The sequence below is a fragment of the Mixophyes fleayi genome, chromosome 1 (assembly GCF_038048845.1).
Source record: "Mixophyes fleayi isolate aMixFle1 chromosome 1, aMixFle1.hap1, whole genome shotgun sequence".
Taxonomy (NCBI): Eukaryota; Metazoa; Chordata; class Amphibia; order Anura; family Limnodynastidae; genus Mixophyes; species Mixophyes fleayi.
This window is the reverse complement of record NC_134402.1, coordinates 196,947,590-196,963,477: the sequence shown is the minus strand read 5'-3', so window position 1 is coordinate 196,963,477 and position 15,888 is coordinate 196,947,590. Positions and strand designations below refer to the sequence as shown.

The window sequence follows — 15,888 nt, the reverse complement described above, 5'->3', positions numbered from 1 at the left end:
TCGAGTCTCTACCGGACACAAGGCCCCTGGATCTGACTGTGCACACTGTAGTTTTGTGTAACACTTGAAGCAGAAGAACATTTTTGCCACTACTCCCCCTTGAGGGGGTCCCTAGAAGAGTTACCCTTTCCAAACATACTCAAGTGAGAGAGAAAAAATATGATACAAGTTATATGTAATTGTAAGTACAGTGCACAAGTATATACCTGTAGAACAAATTATAAGATGCAAGATTTAACATGTTGGGCGCAATCCCAAGAATGCAGTTAAGTTACACAGGCAACACATTGTACACTTGCAGAGAGGGTGAAAATAAGTATCAATTCAGCGAGAGTATAAAAGTTTTTATGCGGCAATATATTTACACACTCTCAGGGAGTGTGTAATTAACTAGTTCTGACAGCCAACTGCTCTGTCCTCAGACAACACTCTAGCTCAGCTCTTTCAATGTTGAGCTAGGCAGCTAAAATGAAGACCCCCTGCTGCTCCTCTTGTCAGTGGAAACAGATTGCCACGATAAAAGAAAATGCCCCAAGCCTCCGATAGAGAGGAGAGCCTAACCTTAGAAAATAGATCTGTTATTGTTTGACTCCACTCCTATGTTCTGTACCCTATACCATTTCAAACATGACTAAAAAAACCCCCCAAAAAAACAAAAAAAAAAAAACTTATTGATGAAAAATTCAACACATTGGCAGCACAGAAAAAAAAAAAATATATGAATATAGATCTGGCTATTCACCTCTTAAATTGAGTTTGCAGTGGTAGTGCCGGGAACTGTGTCGCCTTCTCAGAGACCGACTGTTAGAAGTGGGCTGCAAGCTACTAAAGGCAGATCTCTTCCGTCTGCCAAGGTCACTAAATGGACCACTAGCAGTAAAATACTTTACAAGGTAGGGGCTGCTAAGCAGCCCTAGAAACCATGTGGGCTCACGCAAGCACATCTAAACTGGATAGCAGAGCCACTAAAGGTAAGAGTTTGTCATTGAGGAATTCTTTTAAAGTGCCAGAGTTCCTCACACCACATGTATACCAAATGGCGACCCAATTTCCCCCATAGAACATAAATTCATTTTGCAGATGTTTGAAATATAAAGTTAAACACAAGCAGAAGAAGTTCTCCTGTAAAAGGGTAAATGCATTTGCAAAGCAGGAGCAAAGACCCAATAAACAAATAGGCAGTGAGCAAATGATTTAAAGTGTAAAGTAAAAACGATGATATATAGTTTAAATTCTGAGAAACCAACACAAGAAACTGTAGGAAAGAACAGGATACAATTTCATAATGAATAATCCAAACATAATTCAGCATATTGTGAAATCCAAGCCATGTTGCAGCACACAATCCTCGTTAACATATCTGCAAGCTATAGAAGCTGGGCTACAGGGAAAGCAATTTTTAAAAACAGATGCCACAGTCAAAACAAAGTACATCACCCTCATCTTTGGTTAAGCAGAATTAAGAGCAAACGGTAAGAAAAAAAAAAAAGCTTCTGAAATGCAATCAGTGGTTAGGTGAAATCTTAATGTTAAACTAATGTTAAACAAAGAGACAATTGTACTTGAGTCTTGCAGGGGTTGAAACACAATTTAAGTTCCACTGAAAAGAAAATTAGCTTTTGGAAAAGAAACATTGTTTTCTTTTGTTTGGAAAAATAAAGCATACAAAAAAGCTAGCATGACATCTGCCAAAATGCCACTTGTTTATAAGGAACCCAAACAATTAGTACATGTCTGAACAGAAGAAATTGTTACTTACATCATTCATGGTCCCCATTTCCGTGGCTTTTTTCATGAACTTTGTGATGGGCATACTGCCAGCAGATTTCCTCTTGCCAGACGTGGGAATTGCCTGCATTTGTCCACCAGCTATCCCACTTTCTTCTCTAACAGATGAATTCACCTGTGTGATATATGTCCATTGGCAAGGCACAGGAAGACTTTCCTGTTGGAAGCTTTTCAAAACATCAGAGTGCACATACCAACACAAACGGTGATCTGGACGCTTCTCATATACAGAATTCTCGGAGATAATACGTTTCAAACGAGCTTTGGAGGGTACATTAAAGTTGCTGGGGGTCTGGTGTTTAGCGTTCGGACTAATCGATTCAGATACTGTTATGTTGCCAGCATCTCCATTAGATAACATGCCACGGCGGCAGCACTCCTGAAACTCATGAATAATTGTTTTGCTTCCATTGACATTTCCGTGTAGCAAGGGGAGGAGATGCATAAGGACTGTATTGGGAAAAGAAGAAAAAATTTACAGCACTGAATGAGCCACTGTAATTATGCTGCTATTTAAAGAATAAAACATTACAAACGTTTGTATTTCACACCATTACAAGAAAAGAAAAAGAAAAAGTAGAATTCACTGGTATATGTTCACACATTCACTACAAATGGAAAACAAAACATCTCATCTAGACTGAAAGCCATTCCCAAGGGACACATTATAAACACACAAACAACATATTTTACCACCAACATGCTAAAGCAACCATTTTGATATATTGTAGATGTTGGTATACTGCACACACACACACACACACACACACACACACACGATTTGATATAAACATTATATAAACATATTCATAAACAAAAAACACACTTTCTCCTTCATTCCTGTGGATGGACACTAGAAATGTCCTAAAGCTGTCCTTAAAAGGAGTGTACACTCAGAAATAGTGGTATGTAGCGCCTTACGTTGAAAATTGGCATCTTTAAGCACAAAGGGGCATATTCAATTATGTTTTTGGTCCACAGTAAAGCGCCGAAACGGGCCACAAAGGCAATCCATGGTACCGCAATAACGTGGGTTTTCGTGCGCACCCCATAGGGTTGTGAAGGTAAATCCATGTTATTGTGGTACCGTATTACCGTCAATACTGCGCACTTTTCACGGTAACACGCATTACCGCGAACGGAAAAAGCTAATTGAATATGTCCCAAAGATGTTTAATTTGTGAACGTGAACTGAAAGCCAAGCGGCCACCAGAGAGTGCTCAGCCAAGGCCCTGTGCCACACCTCCTTAGAGGCACTTACCAATCTGGTAAAATATTCAGACACGTGGAAACAGGCTTTCCTTTGCCATACAAAAAATGTTTATACATACACCTGGATATTCTAGGTCAATCCACTGCCACCAGGATCCCCTGAAAATCCTCTTTCTACATTCTTTAACACCATCAGAAGCATTTGTACAGGAGCGAACAGGTAAATCAGACAAAAGTGCCAAGGTAATGACATTAATGAACCACAATGTAGAGCGCTTCTTCTCGTGATAAGGGATCTGAAGATGGTGTTGGTAGATGCAGAGATGCCATGTCAACATCTGGATAACCCTATCTGCTTGAATAATTCTGGGTGAAAGGACCATTCTCCAGGATAATGGAACTGCCAGCTGAGAAAATCTGCTTCCCAGTTTAACACCCCAGGAACAATTATTAACGTGTTGTTCAAAGCAATCCGCACAGCCCATAGCACGATCCTGCTCATTTCTCAGTGCCATGGTGCTGTTAGTGTCCCCCGATTGAGCTATGCCTCTACCGTGGCATTATCCAAGTGGATTTTTACTGACCTTCCTCGGAAAAACTGGTGGCCTGACTAGAATGCTGTTAACTGCGTTGCAGCACATTTATTGGAAGCTTCGATTCCTCTGGAGTTCAAAGACCATGAAGGTGGCACTGAAGATTAACAACCCCACAGCTACGAAGGCTAGCGTCGGTTGTTACCAGCGTCCAGCCGCAAGAGGAAAAAAGTGATCCTTGTTAAGGTAGTCTCCGCTCAGCCACCAGAGGAGCGATCGACATACCTTGAGTGTAATGAACTGGCCGTCCAGAATATGAGACTTGTTCCGCTTTGAAATTAGCTCCACCTGAAAACGAGCAAATGTCGAGGCCATCTTTCACAATGCTGTCATGCAAAAATTAACAGATGCCACTACTGTGTGCTAACAGGGCTTTACATGCCCTTATAAAAAGAATGTCCTCTAGCAAAAAACACCTTTTGCTAACGGAGGTTCAACAAAAGTCAAAGGAAGTCCATCCACTGAGAAAGGGTCAGGTTAGTTTTCTTGTAGTTCATGATCCAGCCATGAGATGGATCTCTATTAGAGGAGCCTGCAGCAAGATCCAAGTAAACAATAGTCACCTCCTGGGTCTCAGAAGAGTAGCCATCAGCGGCATGATTTATCTGTATACTATCCTCGCTGTTTCCAGGGAAAAAGCTAGAACTAAAAATTTAAAATGATGGGACTGAATGGCAATTCTCATAACGCATTGGTGTCACTGATATTCATCGACCTTAAAGACTCAATCTTGAACCTTTCAACCCAAAGCCTTAGAGATATCAAGATCAGTTTATGTCAAAAGGATATATGGCAGGCTTCTGGACCAAAAGGAGATTCGGAGTAAAAATACAATCTCTTCTGGGACTGGCTTCAATGTTCTCTCTTAAGGTGGCTAAATTCAGAATCAGGTGGGTGTTCAGACAGGCCCACTTTGGAGCACTACCCTAGTCAGAGACTCCCATTTCACCATATTCTCACTTGGGGGAGAATAAAGGGAACACAACCTGCACAAGACCTGAAACCTACAATCAGGTTAGGCCCACGCTTCACATAAAAATAAAAACATCACTCTAATTTTTGAACAATTAAGGTCATAATGTATCTACCTCTGGTAGTAAAGAAACACCACAAGGAGCCAACTCTCATCCTTGTGAGCTATCCTTATGGACGTGACACTGTGTGGATCCTCTCCAGGAAAAATAAAAAATAAAGAGTAAGCCCGAAATTGAAATAAAACAAACGTTCTTCTTGCTCTCACACCCTGTCTTAGTCAGCTGAAGACACAGGGAAAAAAAAAAGCAAGTAAAAAAAGAAGTCCCACTATATACCAGTTTTGGATAACCTGTGACACTCCAGGTGTTGTGAAACTACAAGTCCCAGCATACCCTTACAGCAATAAGCTGCTACATATTGGCAAAGCATGCTGGGGCTTGTAGTTTCACAACACCTGGAGTGTCACAGGTTAGCCAACACCGCTATATACCTTCCAGGGGCATCAACATTATTTCTTGTATCTTAGCTGACTAAGGATTAACCATATGTAGTGGGTGCCATGGAGTCTAAAAAGAAAAGCTTGTCAGTTAACTTTTATTGTTAGGACTAGGGCTGGTTACACACTACAGGTTTTTCAGCCGATTAATACGATATTAGGCAGAATGGTCGTTTATTGTGTGTAATAAACCCGTTAATGTGTACGCTACAACGATGAAGGATATTGTTCCAAAGCACATTGTAACAATTCATTTGATTTTTAAACTGAACTAAAAATCTCTTTCAAAGATGGAACGATGTTGTTCCAATGCTGTAGTGTGTATCCACTCAAGACTGGCAGTGTCCATAGATATCTATAGTGTGCAGAGACCCAATCTTTTCAGGGAAAGGTTACGCAGATGAAGAGCACAGATCTGAAGAAAAAACGTGTTTAGTGTGTACACATAAATCAGCATGCTGATTGGGACTTTCAATCGTTGGAAAAATTGTTAACGATATTGCATTGGGAGAAATCTGAGTGTACAATAATGAGTGTGTGCAGACCACAGTGAAGCATGGTGGAGGTTCCTTGCAAGTTCGGGGCTGCATTTCAGCAAATGGAGTTAGGGATTTGGTCAGGATTAATGGTGTCCTCAATGCTGACAAATACCGGCAGGTAGGTACTTATCCATCATGCAATGCCATCAGAGAGGTGTCGCATTGGCTCCAAATTTATTCTGCAGCAGGGAAAGGACTCCAAACATACAGCCAATGTCATTAAGAACCATCGTCATCGTAAAGAACAAGGAGTCTTGGAAGTGATATATCCAGGACAGAGCCCCGCTCTTAACAGCAAGTCTCAAGTCCGGGATTACATGGAGACAGAATGATTTGAGCAAGCCTACTTCCACAGAAGACCTGTGGTTAGTTCCCCCAAGATGTTTGGAACAACCTCCCTGTCGAGTTCCTTCAAAAACTGTGTGCAAGTGTACCTAGAAGAATTGATGCTATTTTGAAGGCAAAGGGTGGTCACACCAAGTATTGATTTGATTTAGATTTATGTTCTGTTCACTTTAATAGTTTATTTTTTATTGATTAACAAGATACACTTCTATTGTTGAAAACATTCCTACTTTGCAGCATTTTTCCACCTCTGCCTAAAACTTTTGCACAGTACTACACCTCTAGACATCTATCTAAAAATACAAAAAAAAAAGTTACCAAAGGTTATAAAATTACACACCTTTTTTGCTTTCCACCTCCACAATTAAATAATCATCTTCCTCATCTGCTTCTTCTTCAGTATCTGCCTGGAAACCATCTGTCTCTGTTGCTCCTGCCTGTATAAAGCAAACAGATTGATAGAAACTGTATCAATGTTGGTAAACAAAGCATATCTTGTGCTGTTGAGCATTTGGCAACTAACATCTTAAATGTAATCCAAGCTTTCCAGCATGTGTAAATCAGTACAATTCCAAATTCACCTCTCATAAGCAGTTTTATTTAACAATACAATAGGCTCCTTCAGTAAATAGTGGTCATATAAAACCAAGATCAAATCTAAAAGTGGGACAAAAAAGATAATGCAAGCTGTGCACAACAATTTTATAATTAAAAAAACACTTTTCGTAAAAAAAAAAAAAAAAAAAAAAAAAGGACCCATTTCTGAACATCGAAAAGCGTTGGTGACAAGCTGTATAGTGGGACAGAATCATTGAGAGCTTTCAGCCTGCATCAAAATTTTACTTCTGTTATTTCATTATTGTTAATCTTGTAGGAAATCCAATCTCACACCAGCCGGTAAAAAATATCTGCAAGGGAGATCTAGTACGTATTCCATGGAAACAATGTCCCTGAGCCAAGTGTCCGATATTGACTGCAACCACTTCGTCCTCGTACAGGAGCAGGCGGGCGCCCACTACAGTAGCCAGTCATGCCGCTTGATTATCAGCAAGCACGGAAGTTTTCCGCCTGATTGTCCATGATTGTTTTCTTCTTTGCTCGTTCCCTTGGGGTCCCCTAAAGGCTGGGCCCTAAAGGTGGCCTGGCTTCTAGACTTTCCCGAGGGGTGGGGGCTATTTAGTTTCAGCATCCACCCGCCAGGTCCAGAGAGCATGGCAGGCAGCTACGCCCAAGATCCTGGCCCCATGCAAGCCGGCATCAATGGGGGCTTTCGCCTATGTACTCTGCTGCATCTTGCATGTGTTCCAAGTGTAGAAGTAACTCCGTTCTGGATCTACCCAATTTCAAACCCTCCGTCAGTTGCGTAGTTCGCTGTCAGTCTTGCTAAGCAAGGCCAGCAACGGTTTGAGCACAGTCCCCATGGCTGACAATATGGACTTAAATATCAAATCCATTTCTCTGTCTTTGCTATACTTCAGGGTAGCAACTTCTGGAACCAGAATCGTGGTGGATCCGGATAGATGCGCTACAGGTGTGTCAACCTTGGGAAGGGATTGCCATTGTGTGTTCGTACTAATCAGAGGGTACATTGACTAAAGTCTTCAGGATACCTGAAAACAGGGGTGGATTGGCCATTACCTTTACCAGGAAGCTCCCTGGGAGGCTGCTGGCCTCACGAGGCTGCCTGGTGCTGCAGCACTGTGGGTCCTTCAGCACTGTGCACCGATCATCACTTCTTGTCTGTCTGATCATGTGTGCGGAGCAATGCTGCAGAGCGCGCCGGCCCTTAAGGTAAGTGAGAGGGGGCTACATATGGGAAAACTATATGTGAGGGGGCTACATATGGGAAAACTATATGTGAGGGGGCTACATATGGGAAAACTATATGTGAGGGGGCTATATCTGTGAAAACTATATGTGAGGGGGCTATATCTGTGAAAACTATATGTGAGGGGGCTATATCTGTGAAAACTATATGTGAGGGGGCTATATCTGTGAAAACTATATGTGAGGGGGCTATATCTGTGAAAACTATATGTGAGGCGGTTGCATCTAGAAAAACTATGTGAGGGGGCTATAGCTTTTTTCCTGCATTGCTTTAGAAATGACCCACTGTGTATTAAGTCATCATATCTAGGTTTTCCTAAATGTTTCCCCAACCAAATTCCAAGTTCTAAATCCCGCCCACTTTTGTGTTGGCCCCACCTATATTTAAGTTGGCCACGCCCACTTCAATGATTGTTTCCAGGGCCACTTTAAGTTCCCAATCCGCCCCTGCCTGAAAACCTGTGCTCTAGATGTCCCCAGGATTTGCATAAAAGATTCTGTGAAGATACCGGTTTTATCTGGCCCAGTGCTACCCACTTCACGCTGGCTGGCCACCCATGGGTGCCTTCCTATGCCAGGGAAGTCTACCCAGTACCTTCTAGGATTCGTATGGTCACTCAGGCAAATGCAGTTATACAAATACAACAGTATATTTATTGTGATACAAACACTAGAATATTATGTACACACAGTAAAGAAATGCCAGGCAGATTTACCCCATTATCTGTCCCTTACCCCAATAGCTTAAGGAGATATAGTCACCTGTTGTCCAGACTTCACGACCCATGGATCCCTCTCCGCTATATATATAGAATATAGTTAGAAAACGACAATTCAAAACTAAATCTTGCAGTCTTCATGAATGAAATCCCAGAATGAACACCCTTCCCCCCCCCCCTGGAGTCGTTCCTTATAGCTCAGGTCTAATTTCCACAGTCTTTCCCCTCCCTGGGCAAACCCCTGGGTCTATTCTTCTTAACCATTGGCCAGTGCAGGACTAGGGGGTTTGGACAGGGCAGTAAGGATAAGCTGTCCTTTCACAGAAGCCCCCTGCTGGGATGCAGACAGAATGTCTGGACTAGTCCTAAGGAGAACAATTGATGCTAATTGGCTTCCACTACTTCCAAGGATAAGGTAACAGTGAGTCCCTCCTAAAATTAACCCCTTGCACTACTTTGTGATGTCACCGGGCCCCAGCTGTTCCTGGCTTCCTGTAGAGGAAGGAGGGGGGGAGAATGAATGTATTGTGGACACCACCTGATCTTTACCCATAACCCTCCTGGCTTCAGCTTAAGGACAATGAATAACATTACTGCAAGGCATCAATATATAATACACAATATACATATGTACACTGAACTACCATGTCCCCTTAGCCACATGTTATTGGACAATGCAGTTGTATTTTGGTGAGCTGGGGAACAAAAACATGGTAAAGTAAAAAGTACTATAATCCACATTATGTGAGAAAAAAGACACCGAATGCTCACAGGGTTATCACACTCATTTCATCACAGATTCTCTAGAGGGGAAGATGGGAAGGTGACCATTACCACCTTCTTACACTTGAAGAGCACTGTGGGCTGAACCACAGATTCCTCGCTGTCATGAAATGTTCAGAACTTGCCGAATCGTCTTAATCAGAGCCTCTACTCCCTAGGAAGAGGAGGCATCTTCCTTCGCCATTGACGACTGTGGATCTGAAAATTCTAACAACTCGCCTTTCTTAAGAAAGAGGCGGCCAAATCTTTGATGGAATGTAAGGCAGCTCTCAGCAGACGACTCAGAACCTAGAAGTGGATGTTGACTCATAACCCTGGAGCATCTGCTTCAAGGATGAGGACACTTGTGCCAACCCATGGACCTTTTGGTCCTTCCCTGGGCCAAACAGCTGATGCCGAGGACCGTGAATCTGAATTTAAGGGAGCCTGGGTAGGAGGAAAGGAGTTCTCAGGTTGAGAGGTGACAGCTGAAGACTACGGTCTCTACAGGTCTACTAGAAAATTGTGATGTTAATTCTGTCATGCTTGAACCATGGACTGTGCCCAAAATGGTTCTCCCAATTCTGACCGGACTCAAGGCGAGTGTCGAGTCTCTACCGGACACAAGGCCCCTGGATCTGACTGTGCACACTGTAGTTTTGTGTAACACTTGAAGCAGAAGAACATTTTTGCCACTACTCCCCCTTGAGGGGGTCCCTAGAAGAGTTACCCTTTCCAAACATACTCAAGTGAGAGAGAAAAAATATGATACAAGTTATATGTAATTGTAAGTACAGTGCACAAGTATATACCTGTAGAACAAATTATAAGATGCAAGATTTAACATGTTGGGCGCAATCCCAAGAATGCAGTTAAGTTACACAGGCAACACATTGTACACTTGCAGAGAGGGTGAAAATAAGTATCAATTCAGCGAGAGTATAAAAGTTTTTATGCGGCAATATATTTACACACTCTCAGGGAGTGTGTAATTAACTAGTTCTGACAGCCAACTGCTCTGTCCTCAGACAACACTCTAGCTCAGCTCTTTCAATGTTGAGCTAGGCAGCTAAAATGAAGACCCCCTGCTGCTCCTCTTGTCAGTGGAAACAGATTGCCACGATAAAAGAAAATGCCCCAAGCCTCCGATAGAGAGGAGAGCCTAACCTTAGAAAATAGATCTGTTATTGTTTGACTCCACTCCTATGTTCTGTACCCTATACCATTTCAAACATGACTAAAAAAACCCCCCAAAAAAACAAAAAAAAAAAACTTATTGATGAAAAATTCAACACATTGGCAGCACAGAAAAAAAAAAAATATATGAATATAGATCTGGCTATTCACCTCTTAAATTGAGTTTGCAGTGGTAGTGCCGGGAACTGTGTCGCCTTCTCAGAGACCGACTGTTAGAAGTGGGCTGCAAGCTACTAAAGGCAGATCTCTTCCGTCTGCCAAGGTCACTAAATGGACCACTAGCAGTAAAATACTTTACAAGGTAGGGGCTGCTAAGCAGCCCTAGAAACCATGTGGGCTCACGCAAGCACATCTAAACTGGATAGCAGAGCCACTAAAGGTAAGAGTTTGTCATTGAGGAATTCTTTTAAAGTGCCAGAGTTCCTCACACCACATGTATACCAAATGGCGACCCAATTTCCCCCATAGAACATAAATTCATTTTGCAGATGTTTGAAATATAAAGTTAAACACAAGCAGAAGAAGTTCTCCTGTAAAAGGGTAAATGCATTTGCAAAGCAGGAGCAAAGACCCAATAAACAAATAGGCAGTGAGCAAATGATTTAAAGTGTAAAGTAAAAACGATGATATATAGTTTAAATTCTGAGAAACCAACACAAGAAACTGTAGGAAAGAACAGGATACAATTTCATAATGAATAATCCAAACATAATTCAGCATATTGTGAAATCCAAGCCATGTTGCAGCACACAATCCTCGTTAACATATCTGCAAGCTATAGAAGCTGGGCTACAGGGAAAGCAATTTTTAAAAACAGATGCCACAGTCAAAACAAAGTACATCACCCTCATCTTTGGTTAAGCAGAATTAAGAGCAAACGGTAAGAAAAAAAAAAAAGCTTCTGAAATGCAATCAGTGGTTAGGTGAAATCTTAATGTTAAACTAATGTTAAACAAAGAGACAATTGTACTTGAGTCTTGCAGGGGTTGAAACACAATTTAAGTTCCACTGAAAAGAAAATTAGCTTTTGGAAAAGAAACATTGTTTTCTTTTGTTTGGAAAAATAAAGCATACAAAAAAGCTAGCATGACATCTGCCAAAATGCCACTTGTTTATAAGGAACCCAAACAATTAGTACATGTCTGAACAGAAGAAATTGTTACTTACATCATTCATGGTCCCCATTTCCGTGGCTTTTTTCATGAACTTTGTGATGGGCATACTGCCAGCAGATTTCCTCTTGCCAGACGTGGGAATTGCCTGCATTTGTCCACCAGCTATCCCACTTTCTTCTCTAACAGATGAATTCACCTGTGTGATATATGTCCATTGGCAAGGCACAGGAAGACTTTCCTGTTGGAAGCTTTTCAAAACATCAGAGTGCACATACCAACACAAACGGTGATCTGGACGCTTCTCATATACAGAATTCTCGGAGATAATACGTTTCAAACGAGCTTTGGAGGGTACATTAAAGTTGCTGGGGGTCTGGTGTTTAGCGTTCGGACTAATCGATTCAGATACTGTTATGTTGCCAGCATCTCCATTAGATAACATGCCACGGCGGCAGCACTCCTGAAACTCATGAATAATTGTTTTGCTTCCATTGACATTTCCGTGTAGCAAGGGGAGGAGATGCATAAGGACTGTATTGGGAAAAGAAGAAAAAATTTACAGCACTGAATGAGCCACTGTAATTATGCTGCTATTTAAAGAATAAAACATTACAAACGTTTGTATTTCACACCATTACAAGAAAAGAAAAAGAAAAAGTAGAATTCACTGGTATATGTTCACACATTCACTACAAATGGAAAACAAAACATCTCATCTAGACTGAAAGCCATTCCCAAGGGACACATTATAAACACACAAACAACATATTTTACCACCAACATGCTAAAGCAACCATTTTGATATATTGTAGATGTTGGTATACTGCACACACACACACACGATTTGATATAAACATTATATAAACATATTCATAAACAAAAAACACACTTTCTCCTTCATTCCTGTGGATGGACACTAGAAATGTCCTAAAGCTGTCCTTAAAAGGAGTGTACACTCAGAAATAGTGGTATGTAGCGCCTTACGTTGAAAATTGGCATCTTTAAGCACAAAGGGGCATATTCAATTATGTTTTTGGTCCACAGTAAAGCGCCGAAACGGGCCACAAAGGCAATCCATGGTACCGCAATAACGTGGGTTTTCGTGCGCACCCCATAGGGTTGTGAAGGTAAATCCATGTTATTGTGGTACCGTATTACCGTCAATACTGCGCACTTTTCACGGTAACACGCATTACCGCGAACGGAAAAAGCTAATTGAATATGTCCCAAAGATGTTTAATTTGTGAACGTGAACTGAAAGCCAAGCGGCCACCAGAGAGTGCTCAGCCAGGGCCCTGTGCAACACCTCCTTAGAGGCACTTACCAATCTGGTAAAATATTCAGACACGTGGAAACAGGCTTTCCTTTGCCATACAAAAAATGTTTATACATACACCTGGATATTCTAGGTCAATCCACTGCCACCAGGATCCCCTGAAAATCCTCTTTCTACATTCTTTAACACCATCAGAAGCATTTGTACAGGAGCGAACAGGTAAATCAGACAAAAGTGCCAAGGTAATGACATTAATGAACCACAATGTAGAGCGCTTCTTCTCGTGATAAGGGATCTGAAGATGGTGTTGGTAGATGCAGAGATGCCATGTCAACATCTGGATAACCCTATCTGCTTGAATAATTCTGGGTGAAAGGACCATTCTCCAGGATAATGGAACTGCCAGCTGAGAAAATCTGCTTCCCAGTTTAACACCCCAGGAACAATTATTAACGTGTTGTTCAAAGCAATCCGCACAGCCCATAGCACGATCCTGCTCATTTCTCAGTGCCATGGTGCTGTTAGTGTCCCCCGATTGAGCTATGCCTCTACCGTGGCATTATCCAAGTGGATTTTTACTGACCTTCCTCGGAAAAACTGGTGGCCTGACTAGAATGCTGTTAACTGCGTTGCAGCACATTTATTGGAAGCTTTGATTCCTCTGGAGTTCAAAGACCATGAAGGTGGCACTGAAGATTAACAACCCCACAGCTACGAAGGCTAGCGTCGGTTGTTACCAGCGTCCAGCCGCAAGAGGAAAAAAGTGATCCTTGTTAAGGTAGTCTCCGCTCAGCCACCAGAGGAGCGATCGACGTACCTTGAGTGTAATGAACTGGCCGTCCAGAATATGAGACTTGTTCCGCTTTGAAATTAGCTCCACCTGAAAACGAGCAAATGTCGAGGCCATCTTTCACAATGCTGTCATGCAAAAATTAACAGATGCCACTACTGTGTGCTAACAGGGCTTTACATGCCCTTATAAAAAGAATGTCCTCTAGCAAAAAACACCTTTTGCTAACGGAGGTTCAACAAAAGTCAAAGGAAGTCCATCCACTGAGAAAGGGTCAGGTTAGTTTTCTTGTAGTTCATGATCCAGCCATGAGATGGATCTCTATTAGAGGAGCCTGCAGCAAGATCCAAGTAAACAATAGTCACCTCCTGGGTCTCAGAAGAGTAGCCATCAGCGGCATGATTTATCTGTATACTATCCTCGCTGTTTCCAGGGAAAAAGCTAGAACTAAAAATTTAAAATGATGGGACTGAATGGCAATTCTCATAACGCATTGGTGTCACTGATATTCATCGACCTTAAAGACTCAATCTTGAACCTTTCAACCCAAAGCCTTAGAGATATCAGGATCAGTTTATGTCAAAAGGATATATGGCAGGCTTCTGGACCAAAAGGAGATTCGGAGTAAAAATACAATCTCTTCTGGGACTGGCTTCAATGTTCTCTCTTAAGGTGGCAAAATTCAGAATCAGGTGGGTGTTCAGACAGGCCCACTTTGGAGCACTACCCTAGTCAGAGACTCCCATTTCACCATATTCTTACTTGGGGGAGAATAAAGGGAACACAACCTGCACAAGACCTGAAACCTACAATCAGGTTAGGCCCACGCTTCACATAAAAATAAAAACCTGAAAAACAATAAAAAATATAAAAAGGGGTGTCTTCCAACTTAGGCAAAGGAGACTGTTTCTTCTTCCTTTTAGACAGTGAATAGTCCCAAACAGATTGCAGGCTGTCCTGGATATTTAGTGCCTGCCAGATGACTTGCACTAAATACTCTAAAGCTGGGTACACACTACAGTTTTTTTTTTATCCAATTAGTGTACAGGTCACATGATAAACAACCGTTTGGAACGATATTGCATGGGTCTGTATGCTCCATGATCCTATTTAATCATACCAAAGGACATTGTGATTTTGTTGAAATTCACAAAATCAAACGATACAATCAATGATGGAACGATATCCAGTAAATGCGAGAGTGTGTATGCACTCACGAACAGCATTGTAGGCAGATCTCTTTAGAATGTGCAGAATCACAATCTTTTCAGTTGATGGTTATGAGAGGCTCGGAGCAAAGATCTGAAGGTAAATTGTGTAGGTATGTACACAAATCTACATGCTCATCTGGGCTTTCGGTCGCTGGTATAATTGTTACAAAAATCGCATCTGCAGTAATATTCTGCAGATGCCTCACGGTGTTTCAGTCCTTGTCAAGGCACAACGAAACCTCAGGACCAGAGGACTTCAGCCACCTCACCATTCACCTTGGAGGGAAATAGAGAGTGTGATCCCTCACAGGACTGAAGAACTGCTGGCATCTGATGCTTCAGCAGTCTACAAATAGTGACAATTTCCATGAAACCTTGACAAAACCCTGCACAGAATTTGCCAGGCAATGAGCCCAGCCAGCTCATTGGGTGCTGAAAGGGAGGGGCCTGAAGACATATGGTCAAGTATCATTCCCCAAAGTTCCAGTGAAACGGGTGGGACACCTGCTCAGCTCCCTGGGACGTGCGGTAAGCTGCGTAATGGCATCACAATAAACTGGGCCAAAGATAAATCCCAGGTGGGCTCTGTCTCTTCAGGGGAAGTTTCCACAGGATATTATGACCTCTGGCTCACATGCCTTTCAGACTGGGTACTAGGCAATTTGGAGAGACACATGCAAAAGTAAATAATACCAAAGTAAAGCTGCAAAACAGACTAAGTGTCAACAGCAGACACTAAAAAACCCAAACAATACACCTCCCTCCCACCTCACACACTACTTCTGTAAAGTAAAACAGAGCTGTAATGTCTCTTTTAGCGAGCTTTGCCTCAAGAAAGCTCACAAGAGGTAGCGCAGGCCTGACCAACCTGTGGCTCTCCAGGTGTGGTGAAACTACAAGTCCCAGCATGCTTTTCCTGCTGATAGCTAGCAGGGTATGCTAGGAGTTGTAGTTTCACAACACAGGTTGGCCAGGCCTGTGGTAGTGCATGAAAAGATAAAACACATCCATCTGTGCCAGCACAGAAGCGTGCCTAGCTCAGG

At 42.1% G+C, this 15,888-nt stretch overlaps 1 protein-coding gene across 1 annotated transcript in view; it reads right to left on the bottom strand.

Moving 5' to 3' along the window:
- The window catches only part of CHAF1A (chromatin assembly factor 1 subunit A), a 128,326-nt gene that overhangs the window by 19,144 nt on the left and 93,294 nt on the right, over positions 1-15,888 (bottom strand). The window contains exons 13-15 of the mRNA XM_075201178.1: positions 11,621-12,099; positions 6,289-6,385; positions 1,760-2,238 (exon numbers count right to left, since the gene is read on the bottom strand). Of these exons, the coding sequence (XP_075057279.1) occupies positions 1,760-2,238; positions 6,289-6,385; positions 11,621-12,099 (1,055 nt within the window). The remainder of the gene's footprint in view (positions 1-1,759; positions 2,239-6,288; positions 6,386-11,620; positions 12,100-15,888) is intronic.